Below are 16,232 nucleotides of genomic sequence, written 5' to 3'. Positions count from 1 at the left end.
ACAGCCGTATACCAGGAAGTTTTAGAACACTTCATGCTTCCTGCTGCTGACCAACTTAATGGAGATTCAGAAAATCTATGGGTATTGTGAAGAGGAAGATGCGATTATGCCAGACCCAATAATGCAGAAGAGCTGAAGGCCACTATCAGAGCAACCTGGGCTCTCATAACACCTGAGCAGAGCCACAGACTGATCGACTCCATGCCTCGCCGCACTGCTGCAGTAATTCAGGCAAAAGGAGCCCCAACTAAGTATTGAGTGCTGTACATGCTCATGCTTTTCATGTTCATACTTTTCAGTTTGCCAAGATTCTAAAAATCCTTTATTAAGGATAATCCTTATCCTTAAGTAATATTCTAATTTTCTGAGAATTTGTGATTTTCCTTAGTTGTCAGTTATAATCATCAAAATTAAAATAAATAAACATTTGAAATATATCAGTCTGTGTGTAATGAATGAATATAATATGCAAGTTTAATTTTTTGAATGGAATTAGTGAAATAAATCAACTTTTTGATGATATTCTACTTATATGACCATCCCCTCTATATTGCCAAAAGTATAGGGAAACCCCTCCAAATCATTGAATTCAGGTGTTCCAATCACTTCCATGGCCACAGGTGTATAAAATCAAGCTTCTAGGCATGCAGACGCTTCTACAAACAAAAAAAGTGAAAGAATGGGTCGCTCTCAGGAGCTCAGTGAATTCAAGTGTGGTACTGTGATTGGTTAACACCTGTAAAAAGTCCATTTGTGTAATTTCCTCAGTACTAAATAACTGTTAATGGTGTTATAACAAAGTGGAAGCAATTGGGAACAACAGCAACTCAGCCATGTAGTGGTAGGCCATGTAAAATAACAGAGGAGGGTCAGCACATGCTGAGGCACACAGTGCAAAGAAGCAGGGGCGGAGCTATGATTGACAGCTTGCCCACTCAGCCAGATGAGATCCAGGGAAATAGATTTTTTTTTTTTATAAATAAAATGTTCTAACGTTTAACAATTCTTCAATAATTATTTAAAATGTGATTTGCTTTGTCATGCATTAGAACTGTATTTTAATATTAACAAGAATATGCTAAATCATCTCGAGTTACGTCACACCTGAGTGAGTCCACCACGCTTCAGAAAAATACGTGTGAAATTCTTGCTTACAACAGTTGTGTATATATTTAAAGCTTGAAAAGTCTTGCTGGTTTATTTTTTGTAAAAATGCATGTTTAACAACGTGGCAAATATTGATTTATTTAAACAAACATTGACTGGAGAGAGTAGCAACACTATCTACTTCCGCTCACAACTCCACATAGTATGATGGGAAAGAATAGTGGAAATAAAGGGAGTCTTTTTTGCAAAAAAAAAAAAAAAAAAAAAAAAAAAGTCAGATAACTAAATAGTTTACTCTGAAATATATATTTTAAATTCAATGGCTTTTTAAGTGTTTCAGTGTAATTATTCAGCTGTAAATTACATCATCCGAGACAGCGCTGTAGTTTACTTCTCTGGTTAGGATGAGCTGCCGGGGCTTTAGATTGTTTTTAGTCAGATTTCAACTTGTATGTCAGTCACCAGTCCTCTGCATTAATATTTAAACGACTAACGTTACTCTTTTTTTATTAATTGTAAAAATGTTTCTTTGGAGCTAAAACATTTGAATGCAGGTCAGTGAGCCTCTGTGCGCCCCTGCTGGAATAATCCTTTTTGGCTCTTGGACAGCAACCCCCAAATAAATTGCAAAAAAATAAATAAACATACCCCTGCTGGTCATAGGAGCCGTGTAGTGATCATTTTCACCATCAGATGGCGCTGCGAGCTACGCTGACTACCTGGTCGCGCGCTCACGAACTTCACGAAAACCTGGACGAGACGAGAGCGAGCTTCATTATCGTCAAATATCAAAAGAAACATTGTTATCGTTTTCAAGGTAGTAGTAATATACTAATTTATTCATATTATATAAAATAAATACTGTTTGTATGTGCTTTATAACATGGCTTCAACAGGGTTTTGCACAATGTAATTAACGCTCCCAACCAAACAGTCACACGTAAATTGCAGAATACACACAGTCTGCTTAAAACCCTAAAATGTAACATAAATTCTAAGGATAAGGATAAGGCCTTCTCCACAATAATATGTTTTCCTTTTTAAAACGCGCCTTTTCCTTTCGCTTTGGCCTTCCTGTTCTCACTTGAGACGGGAGTTATCAACGAAAACGTACTCGGTTACTTTCGTAACCTCGGTTCCCTGAGAGAGAGGAACGAGTATTACGTATGGGAAAAACTCCTTTTCTCGAGAATGTGAAGCAAAACTTTTAATAAAGGTATCTATGTAAAGCGCAGTGAGCTGCACGGCCATAGCCCAGCGCGAGGAGCGCTCTGATTGGCCGGGCCGCGGCAACTGCAGGAACCTATGGTGAGGCGGCTGAGAGGAACGGGGGGCGTTCCAGAAGCCCGCCGAAAAAGGTGCTTATATTTGCATACAGGAGGCTATATAAGACCCTAATTCGCCATAGGTGTCAGGTTTTAAGATCGACTGAAGCGATACCTGAGAAGCATAAACACGGCACGGAACGTAATACTCGTTCCTCTCTCTCAGGGAACCGAGGTTACGAAAGTAACCGAGTACGTTCCCTTTCGAGAGAGGTTCCTCGTATTACGTATGGGAACACAATGTAAAGCGCCGTGTGTGCTGACTGACCCAGTATACCCAAAGCACATGTTATAAACCCCCGAGACACCGACAGAGGCGGCTTATAAGGGAAATGAAGAACCGGAAGAGTCGGTTCGTTTGAACAGCTGATCGGACATAGTCGGATCTTATGATGAATGAATAGTGCTTAAGGACTAATGTGTACAGGCCAAAACGTAAGGCAATCTGTTTGCCAGGGTCAAGATAGAGCCTAGATGGAGAGAAGCCCTGCTTGTAGAGCTGGAACCTCCAACTTGTAGAATCTGATAAAAGTGGACGGAGAGGCCCAGCCTGCCGCCGCACAGATATCTTCCAAAGAAATGTCACACGACCAAGCCCAAGATGAGGCCATGCCTCTAGAGGAGTGGGCTTAAATGCCTGTAGGACAGGTTAGGTCCTAGACCTATATGCTAGTGGGACTGCATCCACTATCCAGTGTGAGAGACTGTTTCATGACAGCACAAACTTTAGTGCGGCCACCGAAGCAATGAAGAGCTGATCCGACTGCCTGAAGGGGGCGGAGCGCTCTAGATACAATCTCAATACTCTGACTGGGCAGAATAGGTTTGCGTCTTATTCTCTCTGAGACGCGGGTTAAGCAGTGAAAAGACCTGCATACTGAAGGGGTTGATAGCACTTTCAGCATAAAACCATGCCTCGGTTTGAGCACAACCTTGAAGTTGCTGGACCCAAACTCAAGACAGGAAGGGCTCACGGAGAGTGCAGGTAAGCCACCCACTCGGTTAACCGAGGCCACAGCCAGCAGAAAAACGGTTTTGAGTGATATGTGCTTCAAGCTCGTGTTCTGAAGTGGTTAGGAGGGGGAACCCTTCACGGCCTCCAAAACCATGGCGAGGTCCCAAATAGGGACCGAGGTAGGGGCAAGGCGGGCTGAATCTCCTGGCCCCTTTAAGAAAACACACAATAAGATCACTTTTCCCTAGTGAATGTGCCGCGATCGGAGCGTGGCTAGCTGCTATGGCGGAGACACACACCCCGAGTATGGAGGGGGGACGACCCGCGTCCATTAGCTCTTGGAGAAAGCGAGCAGTTCCGCCAGTTCGCATGAGTGTGCGTCGATGTTTCGCGTAGCACATTGGTTAGAAAACCACTGACCACTTCAAAGCAGAGCTGCCAGATAGCAGGGGCTCTAGCTTCCGAAATAGTGTTCATAACTTGTCAGAGAGGTTCCCGGATACCGTTGATGGGCCATACGTGGAGGGCCCACAGCTCGGGATTGGGATGCCAGACCTTCCCTTTCATTGGCAGAATAGGCCATGGGGCTGTGTCTGACAGCTGAAACAGTTTGGAGAACCATGTGCGGTTCTTCCAAAGTGGGGCTATTAAAAAGCACAGGCTTGCAGCTGGATCGCGATCGGAGGGAACATATAGAGGGAGTCTGGGCCAACATGGGCCAGGGCATCCCTGCGTTTGCAGAAAAAATATTGGGCAGCGTGTGCTGTGCGAGCTGACTCGTTTGCGGGTAAAGGGACCATCCCCCTGGGTCCTCTGGATAACATGTCCGGACCCTGATTCAGAATACCTGGCACGTAAGCCGCTCTTAGGGAGCTCAGATTGTGCTCTGCCCATAAAAGGAGATGCTTAGTCATGCAGTGAAGAGAGTCTGATCTCGGCTGCCCTAGCGATTTTATGTACATTATCAAGACGTGGTGGTTCTTATGCCGTAAGACGCTCGTTGAGTCTTGAGTCTATGACAATGACTGTACTGATAAGCCTGCCCCTCGAAGGCGAATCTCAAGAATGGCCTGTAGTGGGGGTGGGGGGTTATCGTAACGTGAAGTATGCGTTTTTCAGATCTATTGAGAAAACCCAATCCCCGGGGCGAATGTGCGCGGGGATTTGTTTCACCGTCAGCACCTTGAAACGAGCGTGTCATAAGTGCTTTGTTCAGATGCCTGGAAAATGGGCCTGAGACCGCCACCCATTTTCAGCATGAGGAATTAGCGACAGTAAAAACCTGACTCGCTAGCGTCGGGTGTACTGTTTCCGCCGCTCTCTCCTTTAACAGTCTCAATGCCTCAGCGAGAAGCACGTGACTGACACTGCTTCTTACAGAGGGCTCGACCACGGCTTGAATCGCGGGGTCTGCGAGCAAAACTGTAGCGAGAACCTCGTTTTATATGTTCAACACCCAATATTATATACCAGGAATGGCCTGCCAGGCCTGGGCTCGTAAAGCCAGGGGTTGAATTAGATTCGGGGGCTGGCCGCTTAGTAATAGGGGCCTGTTAGCCGGGTTGCTTGTGCTGTAACACTGCTTGTAACACTGTGGGGATAGTGTTAGTTTTGGCGGTGCAGGCTTTGCAGTGGGCGCGCGCCTCACATTTATATTGTGTGTGCGAGAGTGAACTTTGTGAAAAGTGCTTGGGTGCAGGAGTGCAGACTGTAAAGTGGGCACATTTCCTACATAGAAAGCTCTTTTGTGTGTAGTGTAAACAATGTGCAGTGGCGCACAACCTACGTAGAATACCCACGGTGCAAACCAGTGAGCAAATCCACAGGGGTAAACGCACACAGCATTAGTGTGCAGACGAGCGTGTTTAACACAGGCTAGTTGACTGCAATATTTAATCTCCAGTCACTTAACTTAAGGGAACTGGGAGAATGTAAGGAAGTGCGGGTGGTATGTGAGCCATTCCACAATGCCGTTATGTTCTAGTCTAGACTGAAAGCACACATGCAGACAAGCGTGTTTGACCACAGGCTAGTTGACTGCAATAAGGCTAGTTGACTTTATATGGTGTAATCCGGCCGCGGCGGGATTTATTTGTGATTTTGTGAGGCTGAATTAACAGTGCTTATGTAGGGGTGCACACTGTGTAGTGGACACTTTGTCTACAGTGTAAAAACCTTTCCAGCCGCCTGAATAAAGGGGACTGGAAGTGGATAGAGTGAAAAAAGGGCTTAGCTTGGCAGCCATTTTCCGACGCCCTTATGCTCTGACAGTGAGCGCGTGCTATGACGTAAGCCGCGCTCTAGTCAGCCACGCGCTGTGGAAGGGGCGCGCGCTATCATGACAAGGCAGCCATTACAACTTCCTTGGCAGTAAGCGCGCGCTGCAGCGACATTGTTCTTGACATACCCAACAGCCCGAGCTCGCTCGTCTAACTTAGTATTCTCTGTCCGCACCGCTTCAGCACGGCGGCGGTAGAATGAGCACGGCGAGAGCTTCGGCTCGAGTTTGTTTATTCACTCTAGTATTCTCTGTCCGCGGCGACAGCGCGACTGAACGAGAATTGGAAGCGTGAGGAAAAACTCTGTCCGCGGCGCTTCTAGCACGGCGAGAGCTTCGGCTCGAGTTTGTTTATTCACTCTAGTATTCTCTGTCCGCGGCGATAGAGCGACAGAACGAGAATTGGAAGCGTGAGGAAAAAAAAACTCTGTCCGCGGCGCTTCTAGCACGGCGAGAGCTTCGGCTCGAGTTAGTTTATTCACTCTAGTATTCTCTGTCCGCGGCGATATCGCGACTGAACTAGAGAAGAGGAAGAGCGAGGAAAAACTCTGTCTGTCCGCGGCGCTTCTTCAGCACGGCGAGAGCTTCGGCTCGAGTTAGTTTATTCACTCTAGTATTCTCTGTCCGCGGCGATAGAGCGACAGAACGAGAATTGGAAGCGTGAGGAAAAACTCTGTCCGCGGCGCTTCTAGCACGGCGAGAGCTTCGGCTCGAGTTAGTTTATTCACTCTAGTATTCTCTGTCCGCGGCGATATCGCGACTGAACTAGAGAAGAGGAAGACTGAGGAAAAACTCCGTCTGTCCGCGGCGCCTCCTCAGCGCGACGGTATAGTGACGAGAGCTTAGGCTCGAGTTCGCCTATTCACTCTAGTATTCTCTGTCCGCGGCTGTAGCGCGACGGAATGAGAGAAGAGTGAGAACAACTCTGTGGCAGCGGCGGAAGAAGAGCCGCGGCGGCGGCAGAGTGAAGAGAGCTTCGGCTTGAGTGTGCTCATGTCCTCTAACATTCTCTCTTTCCGCGGCGCTATTCAGCGCGACGGGACGAGAGCAGAGGGAGAGTGAGAAGAGCTCCGTCTTTCCGCGGCGCTTAACGACGCGGCGGAACGAGAGAGTCCTCGAGTAGAACAAGCCTGTAAGCTCTAGAAGTGGCGTTGCAGCGGCAACACACACACAAACACATATAACACTCAACATAGACACAGTTTAAAGGATATATAACGCCGGATGGCGTAGCTGGAACGGCAGAGAAGGTGGAGAGGGAGTCCGTCGTCCTCAGCTGCAGGTTCCGCTGGTGCCTTTTCAACGGCGGTGCTTCTTCCGGAGACCAGCGAAGGTATCGCTGAAGGAGATAAAATCTGACACCTATGGCGAATTAGGGTCTTATATAGCCTCCTGTATGCAAATATAAGCACCTTTTTCGGCGGGCTTCTGGAACGCCCCCCATTGGTTCGTTCCTCTCAGCCGCCTCACCATAGGTTCCTGCAGTTGCCGCGGCCCGGCCAATCAGAGCGCTCCTCGCGCTGGGCTATGGCCGTGCAGCTCACTGCGCTTTACATAGATACCTTTATTAAAAGTTTTGCTTCACATTCTCGAGAAAAGGAGTTTTTCCCATACGTAATACGAGGAACCTCTCTCGAAAGGGAACTACGTTTTTTGAAAACACTGTTTTGATGATGGCGCACGTCATGTGACGTTATTGTACCAATTAATGTATATACTTGTTCCTGTTATGTGGTATTCACTAGGCTAGCTATTCACTTCACACAGTTGCTAAAATATTACTTTGCACACTCTTCAAAGTCCTACAAAGATGACAGAACATACCATAGGCTACTTGCGGAAAGTATGTCCTGCGGCATAACGACAGGGCGACCTGGACGCATAGTGAATGGTGAGATATTCTGCGTAATAAAATTATTCTGCCAGAAGAATTGTATGATAACGTTGTCTTGTTCCGTCTGTATCATATCAGTGAGCTTTTATGAGGTTTTACCAAACGGAAACCTCCCCCAGTTTCTCTTGAAGCCATGGAATTTACTTAAACTGGAATTCATCGGCTGGCAGCTAGAGACATTGAGCCCCCTATTAAAATGCCAAGCTTTATAGCTAAAAAAAACACACAAAAAAAACAAGGCCTGGTGCAATTTGTGGTTTTGGTCTATATGGCTAATTTTGCCCTTCATGACAACTGTTAGGGAGGTGATTTTTTTATAACTCATTTGTGTGGCCCCTTTGAGTGTCAGGTGGATTGTTGTTTGTCTGCTGTCTGTTAGTCACCAAGTCACCTCACCTCAACTCCAGCCACGTCCCGCTTCTTTGCCCTTTTTCTGTTATCTGGGAGTGAGGCGCTGCCATGATGGCAACAGCCAGGTCGACCCTATGCTTCAGAACTGCTCTTCAGAACCCCACGGGTGACGTCACGGACACTACCTCCATATTTATTAAAAAAATGCCTTTTATTTCTAAATTATGACATTTTTTGATGTAAAAACCATACTAACAATATAAGCACACCCCAAGACACATTATAAAACAATAAAACAACCTATGACATGGGACCTTTCAGAACCCCGCGGGTGACGTCACGGACACTACCTCCATATTTATTTTTACAGTCTGGGTTTTAAGCATGGACTGTATTTAGCGTTTTCCGACGTTTCAGTGTGGATGAGAAACTTTTGGAGTATGCTTAAAAACGGTAGTGTGGATAGAGAGCGTTTTTTAAAAAAAAGTTTTCAAATCTATGATAAATGTAGACATAGCCTATAACAAACATGAACAGGTTGTGTTTTGGGAGGTGGACCACTCTGTACTTATATGTTTACTATTTCTGTTTAAATACATATTTGTAATGGTTACGTGACATCCAAGTTCGTTGGAAATGACAGGCGTCTCTTAAATACTGTTTCTTTGCACACAATGCAAAAGAACCAAGGGACATTAGGCATGAAACATGATATTGTTTTGATTAAATAATTAAATTGAAAAGCATTGCATAAATAAGCAACAGTAAACCAACTAGTTATTCCATTAACCTTACATTTTATTCTATTAGAAATATTTTAATATTGACTTTCGATGGAACCATGGAGTGAATGTGTGCAGTAGAAATGGAGAAATAAGGCCTGGGATCTCAGTTATAAATTACATATGAAGTTAAAGTGTTACTTCAGCGATTAGCATATGGCTTTTTACCTCGCAGGGCAGCGAAGCATTCTGGGAATTGTTGTCTTTCATCCCCATGAGACAAAAATAAATTTTCTGTCCTTTCTCAGTCTAGAAAGCACCAAATTAAAAAAATAATTTCACATTTCTACTACATTAATGACCCAGTTTAAATAGATTCATCTTCCCAGTGCTGAAGTACCCCTTTAAATGGATTTGATTAAAAGTTACAAATAGTGCTGTAGTACTCAAGACTGTTCTTGGTCTCAAGACCATTCTTTGATTGTCAGATTTATTTTTATTCCCATCATTAATGTGGTTGGATGTAATTTCCCGCCTCAAATGCAGTCAATAACTTCTTTCTTTTTTGATTTATTTTGTTACTGTTGTGCTGCATCAGAAATTAATGGATTATTGAGACAAAAATGTCACCAAAATGAATACAAATTCCCACAAACTTCAAGATCCTTGCAAAAAAGTTATTGAATGAGATCTTGATATACTTAAGCAATATCACTAGACCAAGAGAGCACATATAAAAAATGAGCACAGTTGCAAACATGATATTGCTTTTAAAATTTCAATAAACAAAAATGTTTAAAACATTAATCTCACCATTATTCCTGCAGTTGTAATTGGAAATTGGATCATAGGTAATGCTACAGCTAAGCTTTAATTAATGACTCACCCTAATGTCGTTCCACACCCGTAAGACCTCCGTTCATCTTCGGAACAGTTTAAAATATTTAATATTTAGTCCGACAGTGTATTCGGATCGCCAGTGTCACGTGATTTCAGCAGTTTGGCAGTTTGACACGCAATCCGAATCATGAATCAATCTGTGATCTTTGATTCATGATCGTTTGAATCTTTATTTGAGGATTGAAAACCAAACCCAGAAGAGAAGACAATGCTGAATAAAATCGTAGTTTTTGTTATTTTTGGACCAAAATGTATTTCCGATGCTTAAAAAGATTCTAACTAACTAACTGATGTCACATATGGACTACTTTGATGATGTTTTTATTCCCTTTCTGGACGTGGACAGTGTAGTGTGCATACACTTCCATTCGCTCTCAGTCTAAATATAAAATATCTTAAACTGTGGAAACATTCAAATTAACAATAATGACATTAAAATAAACATTAATGACATAAATTTCATTTTTGGGTGAACTAACCCTTTAAAAACAATATATTTCTTATATTTTAACTTACTTGTATTGGTGGTAAATTGTCTTTTACATCTATGATTTAAGTAGTTACATACTTTCTAAATAAAACAATATATTTTTATGCATATGTACTTAAAGGCCTTAAACCGCTTGAACCCTGATATTTTTCAAGGGAAGAAATTCTGTATTTCTAGATGTGCGCCAATGGAAATTTTTCTTTAAGGTCATGCATTATTGTTTTACATCAGTGCATGCTGACATAATTGTTGTACAGCCCCAGTCCCGTAAATTTGATTGGCTGAAAAGCATTGCAAGAGTCCAGCAGCATCGTTTCGCTTGTCTGTTTTTGTGGTGTTCCAGACAGGATGCCAGTCTGTGCGTTGTTCTGTGACATGCAAAAGTTGATCCGGCTTTGCCTTTAATTGGAACTATTTTCATTCCGGAAAGTTTTACATTGTGTGTGAAAAATACACAAAAGAACTGTTGTTGTTTCATGTAATGTAAATGCAAATAGACTCTGCAACCTCTCAAGAAAACAACTGCTTTCACTCCCTTGTTTAGTTTGAGAGTAGTACATAGAAATTATTTGCAGTAATGCTGCTTTCTGTGACAAAGTGATTCAAGGTTTACATCTCAAACAAAACTATATAGGACATATATTTATTTGATGGGCTCCACCTTCTACATTCACAAACTACGCAAACTACATTCTTCTGAAGAAAAGCAAAAAGTCACTATAAAAGGACGAGTGCTGACAGTCAGCTCACATTAGCTTTTGAGGATGGTCTCCATGGGGACTGTGAGGATGTCCCAGATGTGGATGCTGAGATGGGTCGTCCTACTTGTGGAGCTGCAGTCCGTACAAGCAGGTTAGCTGACTGTAATCAGATTTGTTCTCATTTTACATTGCACAATTTTAAATATGTTAAATATGTATCTGTCTTTTAAGGTTTTATGAAGGATTATGGAGAAGCCACAACAGTTTCAATGGACCAAACAGTCACTGGTAAATATTTAATTTTGTCATTTCATGTGTGTAATGTATTATTATGTGTTGCAATAATTGTAATTTTCATATACATTTTTAATTAAGCAATTGTAGGGGAAATTAACACATTCATTTAAAGGGAGACAATAATAAAAGAATATAAAAAAGTTGCAAAACATCAAACAAATATTTAATATTGTTCATTCCACATTAATTTGATTCAGTGTGTGTGTAAATAATAATACAATTTATTTATGGCCGACTTTCAAGATACTCAAGGACAACTTACAAGTACAATAAAATAAAAATAAGCAATATATTAAAAACAATATACAACGAAACAAAACTTTTTTTAAGTTTTAAGAGAGGAAGGTGGTAGTGTTGTGTTAGGCTTTGAAGACAAATACTAGAGCTGGGTGTCATAAGCATAACAATGGAAATGTTTATAGAATTTATGATAATACTACATATATAGGAATAAATAATAATAATAATAATAGAAGAGGGCCCAAAACTGAGCCTTGAGGTACGCTAGTAATAATCTGAGAGGTCTGTAATATAAAACTTTTAATTTGACCCCTGAGTTTGACCCAATAGATCTAAACCAGGAAAAGGGACTACAAGTGATTCTATAATATACAGTATTTATAATTAAGCTTTAATTTATTAATTTCACCTAACATAATTAATTAAATGACTATTTTAGCCATTGATTGCATTGATTTACAATTAATTAAAATTAGAAATGTGTGTGTGTGTGTGTGTGTACAATTCAAACAGCTTAATGATGTTTAATTATTTTTAGCGTTCCCTGACATGAAAATTGTAACTGAAGGTACAGTATCCAGTCCTTAATTTTTTTAAATGTATTTATTTTTGACATCACTGAAACATTATTTCTGTGTCAGTTCAGTATTCAGTACAGATCACACATTTATAAATGTTCTCTCTTGCTTCAGTCGAACCGAACCCTGATCATCAGTCCACCATCTGCAGCACATGGGGAAATTTCCACTTCAAGACATTTGATGGTTATTTCTTTCAAGTGCCAGACACGTGCGACTACATTCTGGCTGGGTTGGATAATTCTGACTTTAACATAAAAATGCAAAGAAAGATGGTAAATGAATCAGTCACTTTCAGCATAATCAAAATCAATCTGCTGGGGACAATCATTGAACTCACCAACAATGACATCATCATGGACAACAAAGTGTGAGTTTTTTTTGTATTACATTTTTTAAAAACATTTTTATTAAACATTTTAAACAACCCAAACACACCTACTGTATATACATATAGACTGCTGCTTTGAACCATTTCGTAAAGGAAACAAATAAATAATAAATCAACTCCATAGTGGATTCCAAGCGATCAAGGGCTTAGGATGCTCCAGTTCAGTCCATAGCAAGGGTTCAGTAGTGGGCACTCATGCAATGTAAGCAATGACACACATCCGAGTGAACGAGACGGAGGGAAGTTAGTGAGTGAAAGGCATAATAAGAACAAACTGGAACGCAGCACTAATCACTAAAAGTAAAATACTCAATGGTGATGGGCTATATATATATATATTTTTTTTTACCAATGAAGGCACAAGTCTATATGGATTTGCCTTCCCCTACCCTTCTCTATCCCCTTACTGACCCACTTTAGCACAGCTTTTCAAACGTTTGTAATTAGGTTTGACACTTTCAGGGAAGAGCACGTTGGTTACAGTTATAGCGGTGAAATTACAAACAAGAAATACACCTTCTGAGACATGAAATGAATGTGGACTCTTAAAAACCTTAACATTTTGCATAGGCTGTGCCTCTAAAAACAGATTTTGGTTTCTTCTGATGACTCATTTTTTATTCTTGCTGTAACAGGGTGTATAATTCAACCTATGAGAACGGAATTACAGTTGAGCTGAGCGCATCAAATGTTAAGATTTCTAACAAAAATGGATTGACTGTCTTTTGGGAGAAGGACCAATCTTTATTGGTATGATATTTCTCTGTTCATATTTGGGCTCCGGCTACTGTATTTACTATTATATTTGGGTTACACTTTAATTCCATGTTCCACTTTAGACATTCTATACAACTGCATGTCATCTAACTCTCATTAGAGTATTAGTAGTCTGTTATGATTAGGGTTAGTAGAATAATGTAATTGAAAGTTAGTTACTAGTCGATGTCTGTTGGGGGACCATCAAAATAAATTGTTAGCCGATATTAAACATACAGTCTTCTAATACTCTAATAATTGTAGTTGCAAGTTGAATGTTTAAAGTCGACTATCGAAATAAAGTGTTATTTATACTTGTGACACAGTAGGACAAATAAGGCCTGACCTCAGTCATCTAATAATTGTGTATTTTATGATGTTCCCCAGATTGAACTTCCAGAAAAGTACCAAGGCCAGACCGGTGGACTTTGTGGAAACTTCAACGGCAACAAGACTGATGATTCAGTTGATAATGGTAAACCTTATTTTGATAAAATCAAAAGTATTTGAGCTAATCATATTTTAATATATTAAATCTAAACATTTGATTTGTATAGGTTTTAGTTTGGCCAAATGGAAGGTTAATCCATCTGAATCGTGTGAGGACATCAGGATTAATCCTAATGATCAGTGCGAAATCCAGGTATTATAATGCAACATTTAAGATATTATATAGGTATTATTTTAACAGATTTTGGAGCTGTGCCTGAATTTCATGACATAAAGTGTAAACATTGAATATTTCATTTTTAATTGTTTTATCAGTTACTCATTGGAACACTGGTGCTTATATTTTCTGATATAATCAATGTAAGAGATGAAAAGAGATGTGAGTGATTTCTGAACGCTCTTTTTCTAATGTCCTAGACAAGCGTTTGCCAGCAGTATCTCAGCAGTCCAGGGTTTAGTGACTGTTACGATGTGTTGGACATGAGTTCATTTGAAAAAGCCTGTGTGGACGACCTGTGTCGATGTTACGGCGATGAAGACTGTCTCTGCAACACGCTGACGGAGATTTCACGAGAGTGCACACATGCTGGAGGAAAACCAGGAACATGGAGGACAGAACAGCTCTGTCGTGAGTATGATAGACTAAGCTATAAAGAAATACAAAATAATTATGTTTAATGACAGTTAATTGTAATTTTGTAAAGCAGCAATGATATATTTTGTGATATACTATTTATTTTGTCCTGTGGAGCAGCAAAGTCATGTCCTCTAAACATGCAATACCTGGAGTGTGGAAATCCGTGCAAGAACACCTGCTCAGATCCAGATGCAAGTCTTCTGTGTAAAGATCACTGTGTGGACGGCTGCTTCTGCCCTGATGGTGAGAACCTTAGGGGGAGGTTTTTTACCTAGATTAAAGGGGTACTTTACCGCTGGAAAGATGAATGTGTACTATGTAAATTGGGTAATTTATGTAGTAGAAATGTGAAATTATTTTGAAGTTGAATTTAGAAGATGATCACTCAACATTTGGTTTCAAAGCAAAATGCGCTTATTTAAGTTAATTTGTCATTGTACTGTTTGGTTGTGTTTTTCAATAAGAATAAGAGGCTAATGAACCTACAAATCAAACAATTTGTCCCTGAATTGGCACTAATTCAAAACCGAAACAAAAATGAGTTTGGCCACCCGGCATTCATTCACGGCCGCATTGTCATTTATTCATTCAAGGTGGGTGTCCAGGGGAAGCAATCATTTGAATATACTACCAGGTTTCTACTGATACAAATCTAATCGCTGAAGTGACCCTTTAATCATTTTTAAATGAAGCTTCTCCTTTGCAAGAATATGCATATCATGCTTCAAGTTACATTGCATTGGCTGCAAATTTGTAAATTGCAGCTTTCACCCAAAAATTTAAATTCTGTCATATTTACTCACCCTCAAGTTGTGCTAGACATGTATGAGTTTCTTTCTTCTGGTGAACACAAAGGACAATTTTGATGTTTTAAGTTGCTGGTCCTCATTGACTTCCACAGTATGGGGGAAAAAATACTAGTCAATTTACAGTGTGTAAAGATATTTTTGAGACCAAAATATCTTCTTTTGTGTTTAGCAGAAGAAACAAACTCATACATGTTTGGAACAACTTGAGGGTTAATATAAAAATATAACAATTGTCATTTTTGGGTGAACAATCTCTTTAAAATTAGGACTGTTTGATTTATTATGTTCCTAATAAAAATTGTATTTTACCTACTATTTGTGAAGGTATGGTTGAGGATGACATTGGTCAGAGAGGTTGTGTTCCTGTGAATGAGTGCCAGTGCAAGCACAATGACAACATATACTCATCAGGAGAGTCATACACACAAGCTTGTAGAACATGGTGAGTCAGTTATAACAGAACACACAAACATGCTTCAGCCGTTTGACAGAATCTCCCCATGCTAACACTGCTGCATTCTGTACAGTGTGTGTGCCGCGGGACACTGGACCTGTACGCACCTGGATTGTCCCGGGATCTGCTCTGTTGTGGGAGGGTCTCACGTCACCACTTATGATGGAAAGAGCTTCACCTTCAGCGGAAACTGTGACTACATCCTCACTAAGGTCTGTCAGGATATCAGATAATTCACATTTATTCACAAGGTTTATATAACAATAAGGAAAGTGGGGACATTATCATTTGTATTGAATCATTAGATATCATTTGGAGGTACTTACAGTCCTTTTTTATTCCAGCACTCTGATGACAGTGATATTGCTGTCGTGGGAAATCTGGCGCAGTGTGAACCTTCAATTCCAGGCCAAGCAGACACATGTCTAAACTCAGTTACCCTCGTCATCCCATGGGCCACTGTAAGCACTGGGTTTGATTTTCTTATTTTTAATGACTGTATAACAATTCAAAAGCTGAATGTTTCCTTCATTAAAACTCTAAAATAGCCAAAATATCTTTTTCTAAGAGAACCATCTAAAAACCCCAGTGAATACTGTTCAGAATGGCACACTTGCGTTCAGCGTTGTACATCCAGCATACTTTACTAACATTTTACTTGTATAAAAAAAAACAAAATTGCATATTCCTTCAAGATGCTGTTAACAAAACATATTTTGTTTTCATTTTGTTGTTTTATGTATAAAACAGATTAGTTTTTCCTCCAGTGGAGTTGTGACACGGAATGAAAACAGCCCGTTTAAGCTTCCTGCTACCGAAGGCGAGTTTCCCAAAATGAAGGATCGCTCTATTATGATTGTTAAACATAAAATGAAACATAATTATATGCATTTTTTT

General features: G+C 40.7%; 1 protein-coding gene across 1 annotated transcript in view; it reads left to right on the top strand.

Moving 5' to 3' along the window:
- The first annotated feature begins 10,795 nt into the window (after positions 1-10,795).
- Positions 10,796-16,232, top strand: part of LOC137065035 (mucin-2) — a 50,737-nt gene continuing 45,300 nt past the window's right edge. Inside the window, exons 1-11 of the mRNA XM_067436601.1 lie at positions 10,796-10,874; positions 10,955-11,011; positions 11,953-12,113; positions 13,373-13,460; positions 13,543-13,628; positions 13,853-14,063; positions 14,190-14,315; positions 15,206-15,323; positions 15,409-15,547; positions 15,680-15,796; positions 16,086-16,155. Of these exons, the coding sequence (XP_067292702.1) occupies positions 10,796-10,874; positions 10,955-11,011; positions 11,953-12,113; positions 13,373-13,460; positions 13,543-13,628; positions 13,853-14,063; positions 14,190-14,315; positions 15,206-15,323; positions 15,409-15,547; positions 15,680-15,796; positions 16,086-16,155 (1,252 nt within the window). The remainder of the gene's footprint in view (positions 10,875-10,954; positions 11,012-11,952; positions 12,114-13,372; positions 13,461-13,542; positions 13,629-13,852; positions 14,064-14,189; positions 14,316-15,205; positions 15,324-15,408; positions 15,548-15,679; positions 15,797-16,085; positions 16,156-16,232) is intronic.

The sequence above is a fragment of the Pseudorasbora parva genome, chromosome 25 (assembly GCF_024679245.1).
Source record: "Pseudorasbora parva isolate DD20220531a chromosome 25, ASM2467924v1, whole genome shotgun sequence".
Taxonomy (NCBI): Eukaryota; Metazoa; Chordata; class Actinopteri; order Cypriniformes; family Gobionidae; genus Pseudorasbora; species Pseudorasbora parva.
The sequence above is the reverse complement of the archived record's forward strand: the minus strand, read 5'-3'. Positions and strand labels throughout refer to the sequence as shown.